Below are 16,962 nucleotides of genomic sequence, written 5' to 3' on the forward strand. Positions count from 1 at the left end.
TATTCCATTTTCACTGAGACCTTTTTTGTCTTTTTTATTTGAACAGGTGAATGTTCTCAATATCTATTAGATTGCCAACTATTTACAATGTAATGCTCTTTAATTCCACTGCAAAGTTCAATATTGCTAATTAAATACACCGTAATTACATGACCGGATCAAGCATGCAGGCAATCCAGGCAATTGCAGCTTGTGAATTTATGATTATCTACAGACTACAAGTATATATTCCAGGGAATTCAAAAAACTACAGTTTTGCAGAATTTACCCATTGTGTTAAATGATTTCTTTTGATTTTATTATATATAGTTGCTTCTTTATTTAACATACCCATTTAACGCAGAAATGCAAAAAAAGAGTTGCTATTTGGAAAATAACTTACATCTCGACAATGAAACTGGACTTGATAATAATGTTAAGAATAAAGGAAGAATAATTAAGAAAGAGGTAGATATCACTAGTGAGGTCCTGGTTAACTGTATGTAGACAGTTTGCTCAACTACAAAAGGACTGTTTCAGCAAAGAACCTAAATGTATATGAAATGTAGATTTTTCTCTATTCGCAAACTCCATCTGTGGAGCAAGCTGTTGTAAATAGACAAAAAAGAAAATAAATGAGAAGGAATGAAAGATTACTAGCTGTTGTTAGTATGTTACTGACCTAATGTGCAGGACTTCCAGCTGTTTACAGATGTTATGAAGGCTTGTCTGGGTTATGTTTGAATCATGGTTTATTTTAGTTTAGAGATGCTAGATAGAAATTATAGCACTTATTGGTTTATATAATGAAAAGAAGCATGCTGAAAGATAGAAAGTGACAAATGCATTATCTTATCACTGTACTGTTTGGCATGGCTGGGTCCAGGACATGACTAGGGTAGAACAGATGGAGTCCCACTCCTTCAACCTTGGAGCCCTTCAAACCACCCCCCATGACCAATTTATCCTCCACAATAACCACAAATGCACATTACCTTTAAGTACACATTTTTTTTTTTATTATTACAAACATATTACTTTAACAACAACATAATAAAAAGTGAAGACTTGGACCCTTTTAATACATAAATTAACCTGGGCCAAGGTCCAATAAACCACTTTTCTACGGATACCCTTTTAAATTATTGTGGCCTCTAGCCACTTATCACTGCCTTAGGAATAAATCCTGCCTCCTCAAAAACCATCTCCTTAGCCTCTTTAACCGACACCTATTCATAATACATTAACCACCAACCATTTTAGGAACACCATACCTCCAATGGTTTTTCACCTTTTCTCTGCCCTTTTCAGCAACTTTTATTTTTACACACTAAAATCTTAAAAGCAATTTACCCTAAAAAGACCTTTCCAAAACTGAGATAACACTATTTACCCCATTTAAAAACAACGTTATAGGTATCCCTAACTTTAAACAATGTCCCCCTATCTTTCCACTAATATAGTCATTGGTCCAAACATTGTGCAGTTGAAGCCCACAGCTGCAGAATTTACTTGGATTTAAAATTTAGGCTGAGATTGGCAATTTAATCTCTGCTACTGAATGATTTAACCTCCAGTCATCTTGTTTGCAGCACATGGAAAGTAATGTGATGCTAATACGATAACCGTCAATAAGCATTTAAAGTGAAATTTCAGTTTTTTGCCCTACCATCCCCCAAAGCTAGTTTAAAATAATAATAAAAAAAATCACAGACAGATATGTGCTGCACTGGGCACTGGCAGCAAGGCTGTCCCTAAAAATCATGTTGTTTCATGGAAAGATGCTCAGTTTAAAACCATCCCCCAAACTAGTAACTTTTTTTTTACCCTTGTCCCATATAAATTAAACCCTATCCTCTCTTTATATTTGTTTTTGGCATTGAGAAAACCAGATTAATATTTTAATAGATTTTTCATTAGCCCCTAAATGTCCAGAATTATTTAAGATTCATTCATTGCAGATTTCAATACAAATTACCCAATTTGGGTTTGACAAAAATTTTGCCCAAATCACCATACTCATCATTGATTTCTTATTTTCATTACTCCAGTTTTGGTAAATTGCTCTCACTGTCTTGTAGCTTCTGATCTTACTAACTTCAAGCCTTATAGCATTCAATTCAATGCCCTGATGATATAATTACAAATACAAAGATGGACTGTCTAATTAGGAAGGCAAGTGGACATTAATGGAGAGAAAATGTGTAATGAATGAGAGGCAAAGTGTAATGAAAGGACCACAAGCCTCCAATTGGAAAGGAGTTCAAAAATGCATTTCTTACTTATAACTGAGTAAATGAAAATAAGGTGAGCATGAGAGGCAGACAGATTTGTATACCAGTTTTTTTTCTATTTCTTCTAAAGTTTATAAAAAGGCAATGCATTTTTATTTGATGATAGTGACATCTCATCTGTGTATGTTAATTTGCTGGGCAGATTTCCTGCAGGTGTCCCAGGAGCCAGGCAGTGTTCCAGATCAGTTTATTTTGTTTGAAAATAGAATCCTGTATTCAAATGGCATTTCAATTTTGAATATCTTTCTATAATACCCACAGGCATGTTAGGGAGGATAGTTTTTCATATTAAAAAATTAGATGTATATTGGATGTTATTACATTTGTCAAGCTTTGACACACCGGCTTCATAACTTACCTTACCCTGGTGAGTAGATCAGACATTAGTAACTTCAGCGTGTCCACTTGCATTCCACCAGCTGAACTTTGTGGGGTTATTTCTTCAATAATACGAATAATTAGATTTCTGTCATAAAGCTATGACAATACCTCTTGGGCTTTACTGTGATTTTCTGAATGCGTATTTTCATGCAGAGGACAAACTGAATGTTTTAACCTTGGAATAAATCTGTCCAATTTCTATTCATATTTCTTGTGATTAGCAAAATAATTGCATTACTATAAAATGCTCAGTTTATTCTAATTAGCAGTGACAGGCTTTTTTGTTGCAAGTGTGTCATAGATTACTGCAATTTGAATTTGTTTTATTTGGAGAAGTGCAAAAATAAATATGATTAAGGAATATAAAGCACATTTTAGATTAGAATAACTAAAGAAAATTACATATTAGGACTACAACATTTTTATTTGTAAATAAGTGAAACTGGTCACTAATAGAACCACATGGATTCCAAGTGGAGTGGAGAACAGAACCTCTGTTGGGCGTTTCGTTTGTACTTGTATTTCAGTTAGGTAATTTTCACTTCTCATTTGTAATAAGAAAAATATTATTGATGATTAAATTAGTTAAAAATCTGCAGCATCTTCCCAGTAGAGTAGTGTTCTTCGACGTTTTTACCCCAAAAGAATTATTTTCATTATAAGGGTCTTGGGGAACCTCTGCTAAAAATTATATCTTATGGTAATTATATTTTCTTTAATGTGATCAGTAACCTACAGAAGGTTTTAAAAGAAGAAAAAGGAATGACACTTCGATACACAAACAGACAAAAACCATCCAACAAATTATTTCCTAATAATACCATTAATAATAATGAATATTAACACAAAAAAGCACAAGTAAAAATTGTAGTGGCCAATCAAACCCTTGATTTAGTGGTCGGATGTTCAGTATAGGTTGGAGATCAGTTCAAGTCTCACTGAACCTCTAGCAGCATTTATAGGAAACCCATAAGGTTCAAGAACCCTGCTTGAGAAAGCTTGTTATAGACAATAATCTAAGAATTGTAATTGCCAGTTTTTCTGAGATGAGACCGGTGTACTTGGATAGAACCCACATAATAAAAATGAATAAATAAAAAAGATACCGAAAGGTGATGCAAATTCCACTTTTACAGTTATCACTAAAGAGGGTTCTCTCATTTTCTTACATAATGACAACTATCACACTTTGGATTTTTCTTCACTTTCTATCCTGCTGTTGGCTGTCACCAAAATGAGAAGTAAGGCTAATCGGAGACATGGACAGTAAAAAAAAAAAAAAAGTTAAAAGAAATTCCAACCCTTTATTCAAACCCTAGAAAAGCAATGTAGCAGGGATTCCATTATAATAAGAATGTCTATCTAATCCATAATAATTATTTGTATCTAGCCTTTCTTTCTCTTGTACATAGGAGAAAGAGAGATTGATGGGTTACTATGGGCAGCATACAGACGATAGTTCATCTTCCCCTCACTTTCATATATAAGGACCATGTCAATAACTACAATATTTTTTAGCTGTCTTATGTCTTGAGATAAGTATATACATTGCCTCATTCTACATGAAGCAGAATAAAGTGGAGAATGTGACACAAATAATAGATTTGTTTTATGTAAGTATTCAGCCAGTGTGTAATGTGAAGATTCTCACCTCCTTCAATGTATCTGTCACGTAGTACTTGCATTAGGTACTTCTGTCTATAGATATAACAAAACTGACCTGTAGATTATGCTCTATTTTCTTTTATAAATGACTTTACAGATACTAAATGCTAGATGCTGAAGAAAGACAAACATTAACAAAAACTGAAATAAGTCTTCACAGTGGTGACTGCCCCTTTGTCATATTGCCAAATACAAGATTTATTCAGCAACATGGGTCTTCATACCAAGAGGCTACAGCTATCATTTCTGTACAAATCTATTGTGCTCTGGGAATCCTTTGCCATTTTGTATTGTTTTTATTTGTAAAACAAAAATTGTTAACATATAGTAAAGAAGTAGATATAATACAGAAGTTTATAGTAACCTAAAACTATTACAGTTGTGGATGTTTTATGAACTTCATGTTTTTATGTTTCATACATGAGCGTTTATATCAACATACTCTTTCTCGAGCATTATTATTATCTTGTATCTATAAAATGCCAGCATATTACACAGTCCATAGTCATGACATTAATTGTCCCTGGAAGATGCTCACAATCTAATGTCCTACCATAGTCATATATTAGTAACACAATCTAAGGGTAATTTTTGGGAAAGTGGGAGAAACCGACACATACACAGGGAGAATATTCAGACTTCATCAGTAAGCGTTATCGCTTTTCCTGATTTGAGCTGTGATTATGTAAACTCTTTGAAAACACACATCATAAAGAGTATTAGGATTTGTTGCCGGAAATAACATAGACCCTTTCCACATTCATAGGCTGGGACATTGCTGTTCACATGAATAATGATAAATGTGTTTAAAAAAAATGCACCTGTGCTATTTGTTTGCATTTGTACAATACATACAAATGATCTGAAAGCATGGAAAAGGTACCTATTATTTGTGCCAGAAATCCTGTGAACTCCTGATTTCCTTTAAGGAATTAACAATGCTACCTTGGCTGCACTTAAATGTCAGTAGTGTTATCAGCCCTATTTAGGGTCTTAGTTGGACTGATAAACACATCCCCACTGCTCATCTCTTAACAAGGGGGATGTTCTGGGGAAAAACGAAATGTTAGAGCAGCAATGGTAATGTTGTCAACTGCACACTGGATTAAAAAATATACTGCAAGTGTCTTCTAAAAATGTAATATAAAAAATGCACAGAAGTGTTAACTAATCAGAAAAACATTAAGATATTGTTTTGAAATGTATGTGTTGAAAATACTATTTCCACCAAAGACTTTATACTTAAGACCGTTAATTTATTTTTTACATCTGTCAAATTACCATAAGTATTTATATATACATACACAATGTTTGCAAAGAATTTTATATTTGTTATTCTTCATATCTTATGGCCAGGATTGTATAATCTCTCTTGAGTGCAAGTGGTTTTCCTGCTAATTACTTGGCACTGAATATTCACACTTTTCATCAGAGTCTGTTCTGTGTGATTTATAACCAGTTTAATAGTGAGTTATTTCTTGTACAAAATTAGACATATTGATTTCCATACAGAGTCCAATATTCTGCAGAATGAAGTGACAACTTCACATATGAATCTCTCCCTCTGCTTGTTTGCAAATGACTCCGCACACCAGGAGAGTCATACATCACAGCACAAGAACTGGGGCAGCAAATAGAGAAGTGACATGTTGCATAGAGAATGTACTGAAAGTGTATTTATGTGCCTATTATGTGTACAACTTTTTCATATCAGGGGAATGCACATTTGTTTGACTTTGTATGTCCAGCTGAAAACAGGAAACACATGAGATGAATGGTAAAATATTTCAACTTTTTTTTTTTTCACTTTCTCCAGGAACACTACAAATGTTTATTATACATGTTTCAGACATCAAAAGTTTTCTCTTTAAGTATGTGTCTCTAATGTTTATATATATACTGTTCCTGTCTGTAGCATGTACAGAAATATCAATTTCTCTTTTTTAACAGTTATCTGTATTGATATGTACCTTAGGATGGGTCTAGGGTGCCTGTGGGGACATTGGTATGATCTGGGGTGCATTGTTATAATCTGGCATTGCTTCAGACAGGTCTAGGTTCAGCAACGGTATGTGGTCAAGAAATGAGGTCAGGTGCCCTGAATATACTGAACAAGCAGGCAGGTTTAACATCCATTGTTTTCATACCTGATAGCATGGGCATATATCAAGTTGACAAACCAGAATGCATTAGGCTCAAATTGTGAAACTATGAAAGCATGAGGGATCTTTTATACCATGGATTGACCACCACAAAGTTCAGAACCTAACTTCATTGATAGTCTTTGGGATGGAGATGACTCAGCAGTCTGATTCGTCCATCGCCAATACAAGATCTTAGCAAAAAAATGAATGCAACTTTGGATGGAACTAAATGGTGTGACATAAGATTTTTTAAACAATTTCACAGTGAAAGTGTGCCGTAATCAAAATCTTTTTAATTAAATAGTAGTGTTTGTGACTGTTTTAGTCAGGCCGTGTAGATTAAACTATCCCTACAAATGTCTGTAGTGCTGCACAGCTATCGGTCAAGCTTGAAGGTCATTGAAAGCAGTACAGACTTGAAACGTAGCTTGGAATAGGCCTAATGGAGTTCATCAAGAGGTCAAATGCAGCTTCAATGCACCTATCAGTGAATGTGGAATAGTATCAGTGAATGTGCCTCACACTAATGTCCAAAGGTAGCTATATCTTTGTGCACAAGCACAAAGCCTGACAGCACAGGCCCATAAAGTAATGAGTCTCAGATGGTTTTCCCTTGGATGGTAGATGATATTCCCTGCTTAGGTCACAAGACCAAGAAGAAATGGGAATAATTCCATTAGAAAAATAATTTTCAATAATGCATGAAAGTCTTTCCTCATATGGCCCCAGTGATAAAACTAAAGCCCATAACTTTAACTGCATGCTTTTGTTATAGTGGTGGGGGTACACCAACCACCTTCCAGCCCCCACTACTGTCAGGACATGGAGTCATTTGAGAAATGCCATCCAGGAAATATGGTTTAGTAATATGAATCCCGACTAAATAATAGAATTACACCATGACAGCATGAGTAATGAGAGCTGATTGGCTTTTAGCAGTAACTCAGAGCCAAGCATAGCACAACCCTATTACACTTTAATTTTGTTGTGTCAATAACTTCAAGACAAAATCAAAATACATAATTTCCTAATACATAAAAATGAAATGGTTGTTAGGTTACACAAAATGCTTCAAAACAATTAAAATGCAAAAAGCTTCTGTCTAATCTCCCATGTAAGCAGACTTCAGTGACTTTCCATAAAGTAATTGTAAAAGACAAGACGGGTGTAGACAAGAATTAAAAAGTGGATTAACTTTACATCTGAATTATTTTAATTCATTTTGGAACATGGTGCTTAGCACAATGTAACCGCTAGAGAGTAAATCAGTCTGATGTTATTCTCCTCAGATCATCTGCTGCTTCCTCAGCTGAAGCTAAATGTGAGGAACAGCCGAGCATCTGGATACAGTTCAGTACTGCAGTGCGCCATTAAAGGAGAAGTCCAGTCAGGCCAAAAATAAGAGTATTTATGTCCATTTTATGAGCTACAAAATTGGCTGTGTTGAAGGGTAAAACTCAGCAACCAGCAGCTGTTAAGCTTCAATAGCAAAATCTGCTAGGTTTGCTCAGTGTGTGGTGGCATTATGGCCTGCAATGGCATTCTGAATATCCACAATTAACTAAGGGAATTTGCAATCCAAAAGAAAACAAAGGGCAATTGTCCTATGCAGAACTTTTACATATACATTTACTTTTACATTATAAAAGTTTTTTGGGGTTTTTTGTTTTGGGTGGATCCTCGATTCCACCCAAATTAATGTTTTGATCATGACTTGAGTTGAAGCCTGTGGCCCAGTTAAATCGCACTGCATGGTCTTCAATTAATCATTAGGACATCATCTTAGAATGTGTATGTAGGCTTCCTCAGTTTGTGTGTTGCTTAGGTCTGAAAGCTTTGATTTCTTCCCTCAAGCCAAAAATGTACCTAGGTGCCAACCCAACCTCAAACTACTGTGGATGTGTATGAGGGTAGTATAGGTATTAACGTTTCTTTGAGAGCATGGCCTATGGTAATATTTAGGGCACTGGTAAGTAAATTAGTATTCAATTATTCAAAAACCACACTTTACTAAGGGGCTGGGTGATCCAGCAACCCTGGAATGGGTTTCCTAAAAGACTTTTACTATTTGTTAGCACATGTTTTCACCCCTGGACCAGATCCATTCCAGGTTTTCTGTATAGCCCAGCTATACTGATGAAAATGTATCCTCTCCAGCCATAGGGAGCTTTATTAAATCAGACCCAATGTGTTTTGCAGGTGTGTTGGGAAACTTTGTATTGTTTGCTTTATGCAAAGCCCTTTCAAGGTGCAATTGCCTTTAAAAATCACATTTGGACATCAATAAAACAATATATCCTTTAGTCTCAGCAGAATATTCGATGTGTTACGCAGAGACTAAGTTTATATGTATATTGATATAACGTTGGTGAATTAGTTTTTATATAAACAATACAAATTGTTGATTATAATAAAGTGTTATCATACAACACAGTGTATGATCAATCACCGTTATTTGGTGTTTTGATGGTTTTCCTTATGTATCATAAAATATGTGCTTTAGGCTATAGTAAATTAGTGTATCAAATGTTTTTAAAGGTTATTGGTTGATTATACTATTTATTTGAGGCTAGTAAAAACTATTGGATTAGTCATTTGTAGACTACATTGGAAGGCAGAATTAGATTCATAGAGGTTCATTCATGTTAAACTTGGATATTTGGATTATAGAGGATATAAATGACCAAAATTCAATCACTGTATACCTTAAAGCAGAACTGAAGTCTGTGCATGAGAGCTTTTGTCATATGTGCATATATGTACAGCCGTGCCTCACATAGTGTGCGCTATGTTAGAACATTAATTATCACATAGAAAGCAATGTCTGACATGCACTGTTTCATGCAATTTCTGTCCATTTTTCTGTGCAGTACAACAGACAGCAATACTAGTGGCTTCATGGCTTAGTGATTTCATATTTGAGGTCCTCTTCAGTGTTGTACTGCAGGCCTAAACCATTTCTATTCAATGGAATGGAGTGGTTGGGAACCATTTTGTGCACACGTTTGCATGGGGTTGTGGTACAGTTGAGGTGGGGTTGGTACATTTTGTGGAAGTGACATGTCACATTTTTATTCCTTCCGATCAGTTACTCTGCAGTTTGAGGGGAACATAAGTGAAGGCTTGGTTGTCCTGTGCTTCTGTTTTTCAACCAAGCAAAGCTGAAACTCTACACTGTGCTGAACAGAATACTAAACAAGTAGTGTATAATTGGCCAGCAGAAGGACAGGTTTACCAAGCATTATAGACGTAACCAGTATATACCTAACTTCTATCTTTGGGAATAGGGGGTGTGATGAATGTGATTGGTATAAATTGAAATAATGTAGTAGAGTGCAGTGGATGAAAGGGAATTTTATGAACAGGGAACCAGTACCAAACTTAAAGGACCTATCAACATATGAAAATTAAAAAAAAAAAAACATAAAAAACATAAAATACTACCTGTGAATGAAAAGCCTGTTTCTTTAAAGGAAAGCCTTGAAGCAAGAAAAGAATGTTACGAGCAGGTCAGTGGCTAAAAGTCACCTGTGACCCCAAACAAACCACCAAATAATTAAAAGACAAAAGAGCGCCAAATAAAAAAAAATAGGCAGCAAATGGGTTGATTTGCCAGAGAGCTAGCAATCAGAAGTAAAGTACATTTTTGTACCGGACCTCTTCCTATGCAGTTTGTCAGCTTTTCTTTTGCTTTTCCTACTTCTAATAAACTGTTACTATGCCTCCTCTGTGTCCTCCTCCTTTAAGGTGATTGCGCTAGCATTATCAAAAAGCCCCCTAATTTCCTATTCTAAACCCGGTGGAAGTAGTTTAAAGACCAAAGAGTTCAATCTGAAACCTGCAGGATCTCTAACTCATGGTAATGGTGAACCCAAAGTTCATTCATATGTACTTTAAAAAATTTTCATTGTAACTTTTTCATACATTAGTTGAAAGTACACATCATGATTGCAGCTAAGAGGATAAGCAGTTTAAATCACATCCTATGTGTGACACAACTACATTGTAATGTGGAATTGATTACTCGCTCTGGTGTAATTTCCTCCATGGGTCCTAGCATACATTTTTCAAGGTTTCTTGTCAAGTCGTTAACAATGAGCAGCAAACCAACAAAAACAGCACTGTGATCAACCCTTGCTGTCAAAAGTAACTGCTTCTATTACTTGGTTTGTATCAGGTCATAGCAAATTATTGCAGGGGAAGCAAAGCTATTTACCAGCAAGCCATTACGGTTACCATCTGTCCAGCTTTTAAGGTCTATAGTGCCATTTTTACATTAAAAACGTAGCCTGCTGACAAAGGAAAACGAGACACAATAATAGCTGGAAGACATTTGACGTTCTGTAACACTGCCAAAGTTTTTGCCCTTGATTGTCAGCTGTGCACTGTTCTCTGTCAATTTTATTCCAAGTACCATTGCAAAGTTGACAGTGAATGTCGTGAAGATCACAGCATAATCAAAATATGATTGTACGTGTTTCCAGAAGTCCCATTTAGAGTTGAGGCAGTGTAGTTGGTTTAGGAGCCTACAAACCACTGAATTCATGTCTGTCCTCTGAGCTAGTGATGAATTGACTTACAGTCATATCACAGAAAGAAATTATTCTTCTGGTCTGTTTTTTCATTGATCCTTGGCTTAGCAGTCCTACAACTAGTGTAGCAATTTAATTGGTTACAGTAAACAAAAATAGGACGGATGATAGATTTAAAGACTCCTGGTTCATATAAAAATCTCTTACTTGGTTCTGAAAATATCAAGGTGATGCCACACAGTCCCTGTATGAACAAAAGTAATACTATTGTCATTACCTGGTGGACTTAAATCTCAATATTTAGACTGTCATAAAATATTGCTGAACATTTAGGCTGTATTCACATGCAATTCTGTGTACATTGTTGCCATTTATTGCACTCTATGGTGTGCTGTGTTTGAAAAAAATTTGTTTTCTGATACTAACTTGGCCCTACCAAGCAGTTATTACCCATCTAAGACCCTAAGGCCACATCTGAATGTACTTGTACAGCACCATTGCTGAATGTGATTATCCCAGAATAATGCATTGGAGGCTATTAATGAAGCTTAAGGCTTCCAAGATAAGATTCAATTAACCAAGTTCTTTTAAGTTGGTAAACCCCTTTAAAAACATACACTTGCTAAATCTCCTGGACCTTTCAGTAACATTATAGTTCTGTATAAATGTATATCTGTCATGTCACAATAGAGGTACATAGTAGGTATATAGTAAGTACACCTTTCTAGTACCAAGTTGCACTTCATTTTGTTCTCAGAACAATTCCTTGTTTATTGATTCAGCAAGGAGCTAGAAACATTCCTCAAGGTTTTTGTTACATATTGACAAGATCATGCAATTGCTACAGATTTGTCAGTTGCACATTCATGGTGCAAATCTTCTGTTCCACCAGATCACAAAGGTTTTCTACCGGATTGAGATTTGGGTACTGTGCAGGCCATTTGCGTACAGTGCCATGTTCAAGAAACAAGTTTGGAATGATATGAGCTTTGTGTTATGGTGTAATGCAATAGCCATCAGAAGATAGGTACACTGTAATCATAAAGGGATGAACATGGTCAGCATTACTAAGGTAGGCTGTGATATTTAAACAATGCTCAATTGGTACTAAGGAGCCTAGGTGTGCCAGAAAATGTCCACCACACTATTACAGTATAACTACTAGCCTGAACCATTGATACAAGGCAGCATGGACCCATGCTTTTATGTTGTTGATGCCCAATTCTGACCCTACCATCCAAAGGTCACAGCAGAAATTAAGATGTGTCATATCAGGGAACTTTTCTATCAATTCTCTCTTGTCCAGTTTAGCCTAGTGCACAGGTAAGCATTTGCAAACTGTAGCTTCAGGTGCTTGGCCTTGACCCTTCTGCATGCCTCAGATTTAACAAATGGTGATTTGAGTTACTGTTGCCTTTCTATCAGTCCGAACCAGTCTGGACACTCTCCTCAAACCTCAGACATTGGCAATGCATTTTCACTGTTCATTAGATAGTTTCCCTGTTTGGAACCATTCTTTGTAAACCTTAGAGGTGGTTGAGTTTGAAATTTCCAGCAAATCAGTAGTTTCTGAATTACTCAGACTAACAATTTTCTTCTCCATTCTGATGCTCAGTTTTACCTTTAGCAGGTCTTGTTGGCAATGTCTACATGACTAAATGCATTAAATTGATGCCATGTGATTGCTGGATTAGATATTTGTACTAACAGGACCAGGACAGAACAGTTGACCAGGATTACCCAAAAAAGTATCCAATAAATGCTGACCCTAATTGATTTCTGAAAATGTCTCTGTTCTGTTCTCCTGTACAGAAAAGCAGATGAAAGCATAATGAAGGAAAGTACAGTCTTTGATTTGTTAGAGGTAAAACATACTTATATGTGATACACATACAGAATATATTATTATATCTGATGCCCAGTTAAATTTAAGTAACATTTAAATAACATTTAAATAATTTGTGGTTTAAGAAGGATGACTTTACTGAACTATATTACTCCACTAAAAGAGTTTTCTTATTTTTTTATCAAGGCATGTATGGATTTAAATAATTTTTGATGACTTGATTTGTTTGACTGATTAGTTTCATAATTTGACATGTTAGGTATCTTCACACTATGGAAAGTTTTTTGCTGTGCAGATGATCTTATATGGGGGAAGGTCATGCTAAGATTGGCATCTACATACCCATTTTCTGCACACATGCAAATAGTGCTTCTCTTATTTATAAATGTTTGTTCTTCAGGTCTCCAGTTATGGCCGGCGGACTGTTTGCCATCAATCGAAAATGGTTTTGGGAACTGGGAGGCTACGATCCTGGCTTAGAAATCTGGGGAGGAGAGCAGTATGAAATATCTTTTAAGGTAAATATTTACTTTTTTTTATATTTCGGAAATGAAACAGAAAATGATTGCAAAGTACATTACTTTTTTCCATCATGCTTATATCCTGCTAAATGTAGGTCACTTGCCACTTACCTTGTGACAGCCCTTTGTTGCACAGCACATCATTGGGATAAAGTCATTTATGCTGTAAGCTGTATTTGAAGAACCAGGAGCAAAGGTTATCTGGTCTGTTTTGCAGTATAACAGAAAATTCAGCCAAGTCACCTTTTTTTCTTTAACTTATGTAATCGGAGATTTTTTGCTGGCCCCTGAAGGGATAAAGTTAGTTTCTGCCTATTTTATATGACAACTTCCAAAACTGCCTGGTGCACACAGAATTTTAATACCAATCACAGACCAGACTAAGTGCACTGATAAAGTTTTGCTATGAAGATGCATTATGTTCTGCTTAAATCTCTGTATCCTGACTTTGGATATATTTCCTAGACAATATTCTAGCTCTTCATTCACTTGTTTTATCACCCAAAAAATATTTTTTATAATATATGAAGACTCCTAGCACTGTGTTTTACAAGTAACATTTTTTACAGATATGTTTGATGGCAACTATTCACTTTAATTGCTCAGAATGATATTTAATTCAAATTGTTACATGGGCAACTTTTCGGAATCCTTATTAGTAATCTAGTTAAGCTTTGTGAAATAATTATGGGAGGTGACATTACTGTCCTCTCTTTCTAAAATGCTTTTTCCCTGGATGAAAATTCTTCATAATTATATATCACTCCATTTTAAAGGTGTCTGCAAAAATAAGTGTTTTTCTGTAGGATCTAAAAAGGGTCACTATGTTTAATCTTCTGCATCTGACATGCTTCCATTAGTGATATCTGTGCTCTGCAATCCCATCTGCCTCTATATTACTACAGCACATTTTGAGACTGGCAGGTAATACCAAGTTAAAAAGGGGACATCTTACACACCCAGAAATGTATCACCTACAGAAGAGTATTATTACTTTTAGGAGGCACTGGAGTAGCTTTAACTAAAATGTACCTATATAAATTAGAATAGTTGGAATATTACGTATTAAAAACTGAAATATGATGTCAGTATCAAATATTCTGCATTATTTTTTCTGTATATTTCTGCATTTTATAGGCTGCACTTTGATAGACCATGTTTTATTTGAGACTTACAGAGTGATTCGGTGAAGCAATGCAAATAGATATGATGCCATGAAAAGTGCAGTAACACAGCAAACAGATTTCACTTTAGCGGAGTCAGATAGATAAAATCTGGTATGCACTTTACACATTCTATCAGAGTAGGAAGCTATCAAAAAGAGAAATCACATGGAACACGGCTGGGTGGAGGAAAAGATCTTTACTTGTGTGTCTATTCTTTTTTCTTGATATCCCATTTTCAAAACTAGTACATCAAGACACATCAAATTGCAGTTTACATTTACCAATTCCACAGCAAAAAATGTAACCCCTGAAATAAAATATGTATTGTTAGATCCATTCTAAGCAGTTACAAACCATTTATCACAAGCAAATAAATATCAAACAATAAATACCTGCAAATTTATAATGAACAGATCCATGCAATGAATAGCTAGAAATATAAAGTAAAACATGACAAGTTAAATGTTTTGAGCTACAGAACCTGAGAATATTTAGAAAGGAACCATAAAAGGAAATGATTTCTATAAGCAGATAGAAATGAAATATCTACAATGATGCATGTGGAGCTGACTCGGGTCTAGTCATTCGGATAAATGCTATTTCATTACAGGCTGCAAAAGCCTCACAAAGTAATTGATGGTGTATCATAATCAAGGGCAAGTGTAGGATTTAAAAAGGGTATTCCAATTCTGCTTTTAAAGTAGATCAACACTGTGTTATACCTATATTATGTTACTCTACCACCTACAATTTTCTATCTACAGGATTGTACTCTATACTGTCCATATAGCAGATAAAGATCCTTTTTTGGCAGAAAAGACATACTATTACTGAATGCAGATATTATAGAAAGTATAACATAACCATATATTTTGAACATTAGTTATTTGAATACTGCAAGTCTACAGCCCCAAAATCTTTTTTACATAAAAAAACAAGCATTTTACTCTGCAATAAAAATTTTGGGTACCTGGAAATCCCCCTGTACCTGCCATAGCATAATGATTTCTCTTTAAGACACTGTTTTATAGCAAATTACAACTTGGTACCCAGTTTTTTTGGATGATATAATGTTAGTCTGCTTCCAAACTTCCACTAAAAAGAATCCTACCAAGTTTTCTCCAAAGTTTACTATAGGTAAACCAAAAAACAACTTTTCAGAATCAATTTCAACATCAGCTGTTGTATTAAAATACATTTATGAAATGTCTTACTTCTAAGGGATTTGTCACTATTCAGACACCATATATGATACATACAGCTATATTATATATATTCTTGCCTGCAGCCTATTGATGGGACAGTAAAATAGTAGCAACACACTGTCATCCATGCTGCACACTCTTGACGTCTGTGAGCATGTTAGCTGTTGCACATGAACATACAACAGAGCCTCAGCTCCTAGTGCTACCTTTCCTTCTTTTAAAGAGCCTGATTTAATAAAGGTCTCCAAGACTGGAGATGATGGACTATCAGATGTGAACCTGAGTGATCCAACAAACCTGGAATGGATTTGGTCCAGGATTGAAAACAGTTGCTAACTAATAAATGTTTTTTAATGAATCCTTTCCAATGTATGATGCAATGGATAATAGGAGGAGAAAATCAGAACATATTTCAGTACACATGATAATTGCATGTAAAAATGTATTGAATTAAAACAAACTGCGTACAATGCTGCATTTATATTTGCTTGGAGTTCAGTTTTAATGCTTTTGTATCTGCACTGGTGTCTGAAATACAAAATCTGCCTATCCCCATGACTTTTGCTATTTATTTAAATATTCTTTCTTTAGCTCAGTGCTTAAACCTCTTGTGTCCTTTCTTCTGCCTCATCTGCATTACATAAACCAAAGAACTAAGGAAATGCATTATACCAGAGCCTTTTGCATGGCTTTCAGCATCTTCTAGATCAGCTTCCCTCCCTAGGAGGAAATAACAGTCCTAAAATGTTTATCATCAATACAAAGTACAATTTTTACTAGCCTGCATGTCACATTTAAAGACTACCTGTCACCTACACACAACTGCACATTTTACAGGTATCTGAGCAGTAAATAAAAAGGCTTGTTACTCTGAATGTGTGTTAAAGCTTTATAATGCTTCTATTTAGTTTCTGCTTGATGGATCAATCTTTTAACAGATAAAAAGTTAGCAAAAGTGAGTTTTTAGTTTTAGCCAGAGCAATATATGTATTTTACTTTAGGTTAAGTCAAGTTTGAAGTTTGTATATTAGAGCTAAACTTAAAAATAAAGCCTCTCCTGTCTCAACAGGTTTAGTTCCACTTTATATATGAACTCTAGGAATAAGGTCTTGTATAACTCACTCTTCTCCTTCCATTCAAAGTCTATAAATCATTTTATTTTATCATCAGTCAATGACTGTCTCCTGGGACTTGTCCCCTGTCCCCAACAATTCTTTCAGCCTCTCTGT

The 16,962-nt window shown here is 35.2% G+C and overlaps 1 protein-coding gene across 1 annotated transcript in view; it reads left to right on the top strand.

The window, feature by feature from the left end:
* GALNTL6 (polypeptide N-acetylgalactosaminyltransferase like 6) overlaps positions 1-16,962 on the top strand; it is a 571,078-nt gene that overhangs the window by 496,656 nt on the left and 57,460 nt on the right. Inside the window, exon 7 of the mRNA XM_072406052.1 lies at positions 13,242-13,359. Coding sequence (XP_072262153.1) covers positions 13,242-13,359 — 118 coding nt within the window. The remainder of the gene's footprint in view (positions 1-13,241; positions 13,360-16,962) is intronic.

The sequence above is a fragment of the Pyxicephalus adspersus genome, chromosome 3 (genome assembly GCF_032062135.1).
Source record: "Pyxicephalus adspersus chromosome 3, UCB_Pads_2.0, whole genome shotgun sequence".
Taxonomy (NCBI): Eukaryota; Metazoa; Chordata; class Amphibia; order Anura; family Pyxicephalidae; genus Pyxicephalus; species Pyxicephalus adspersus.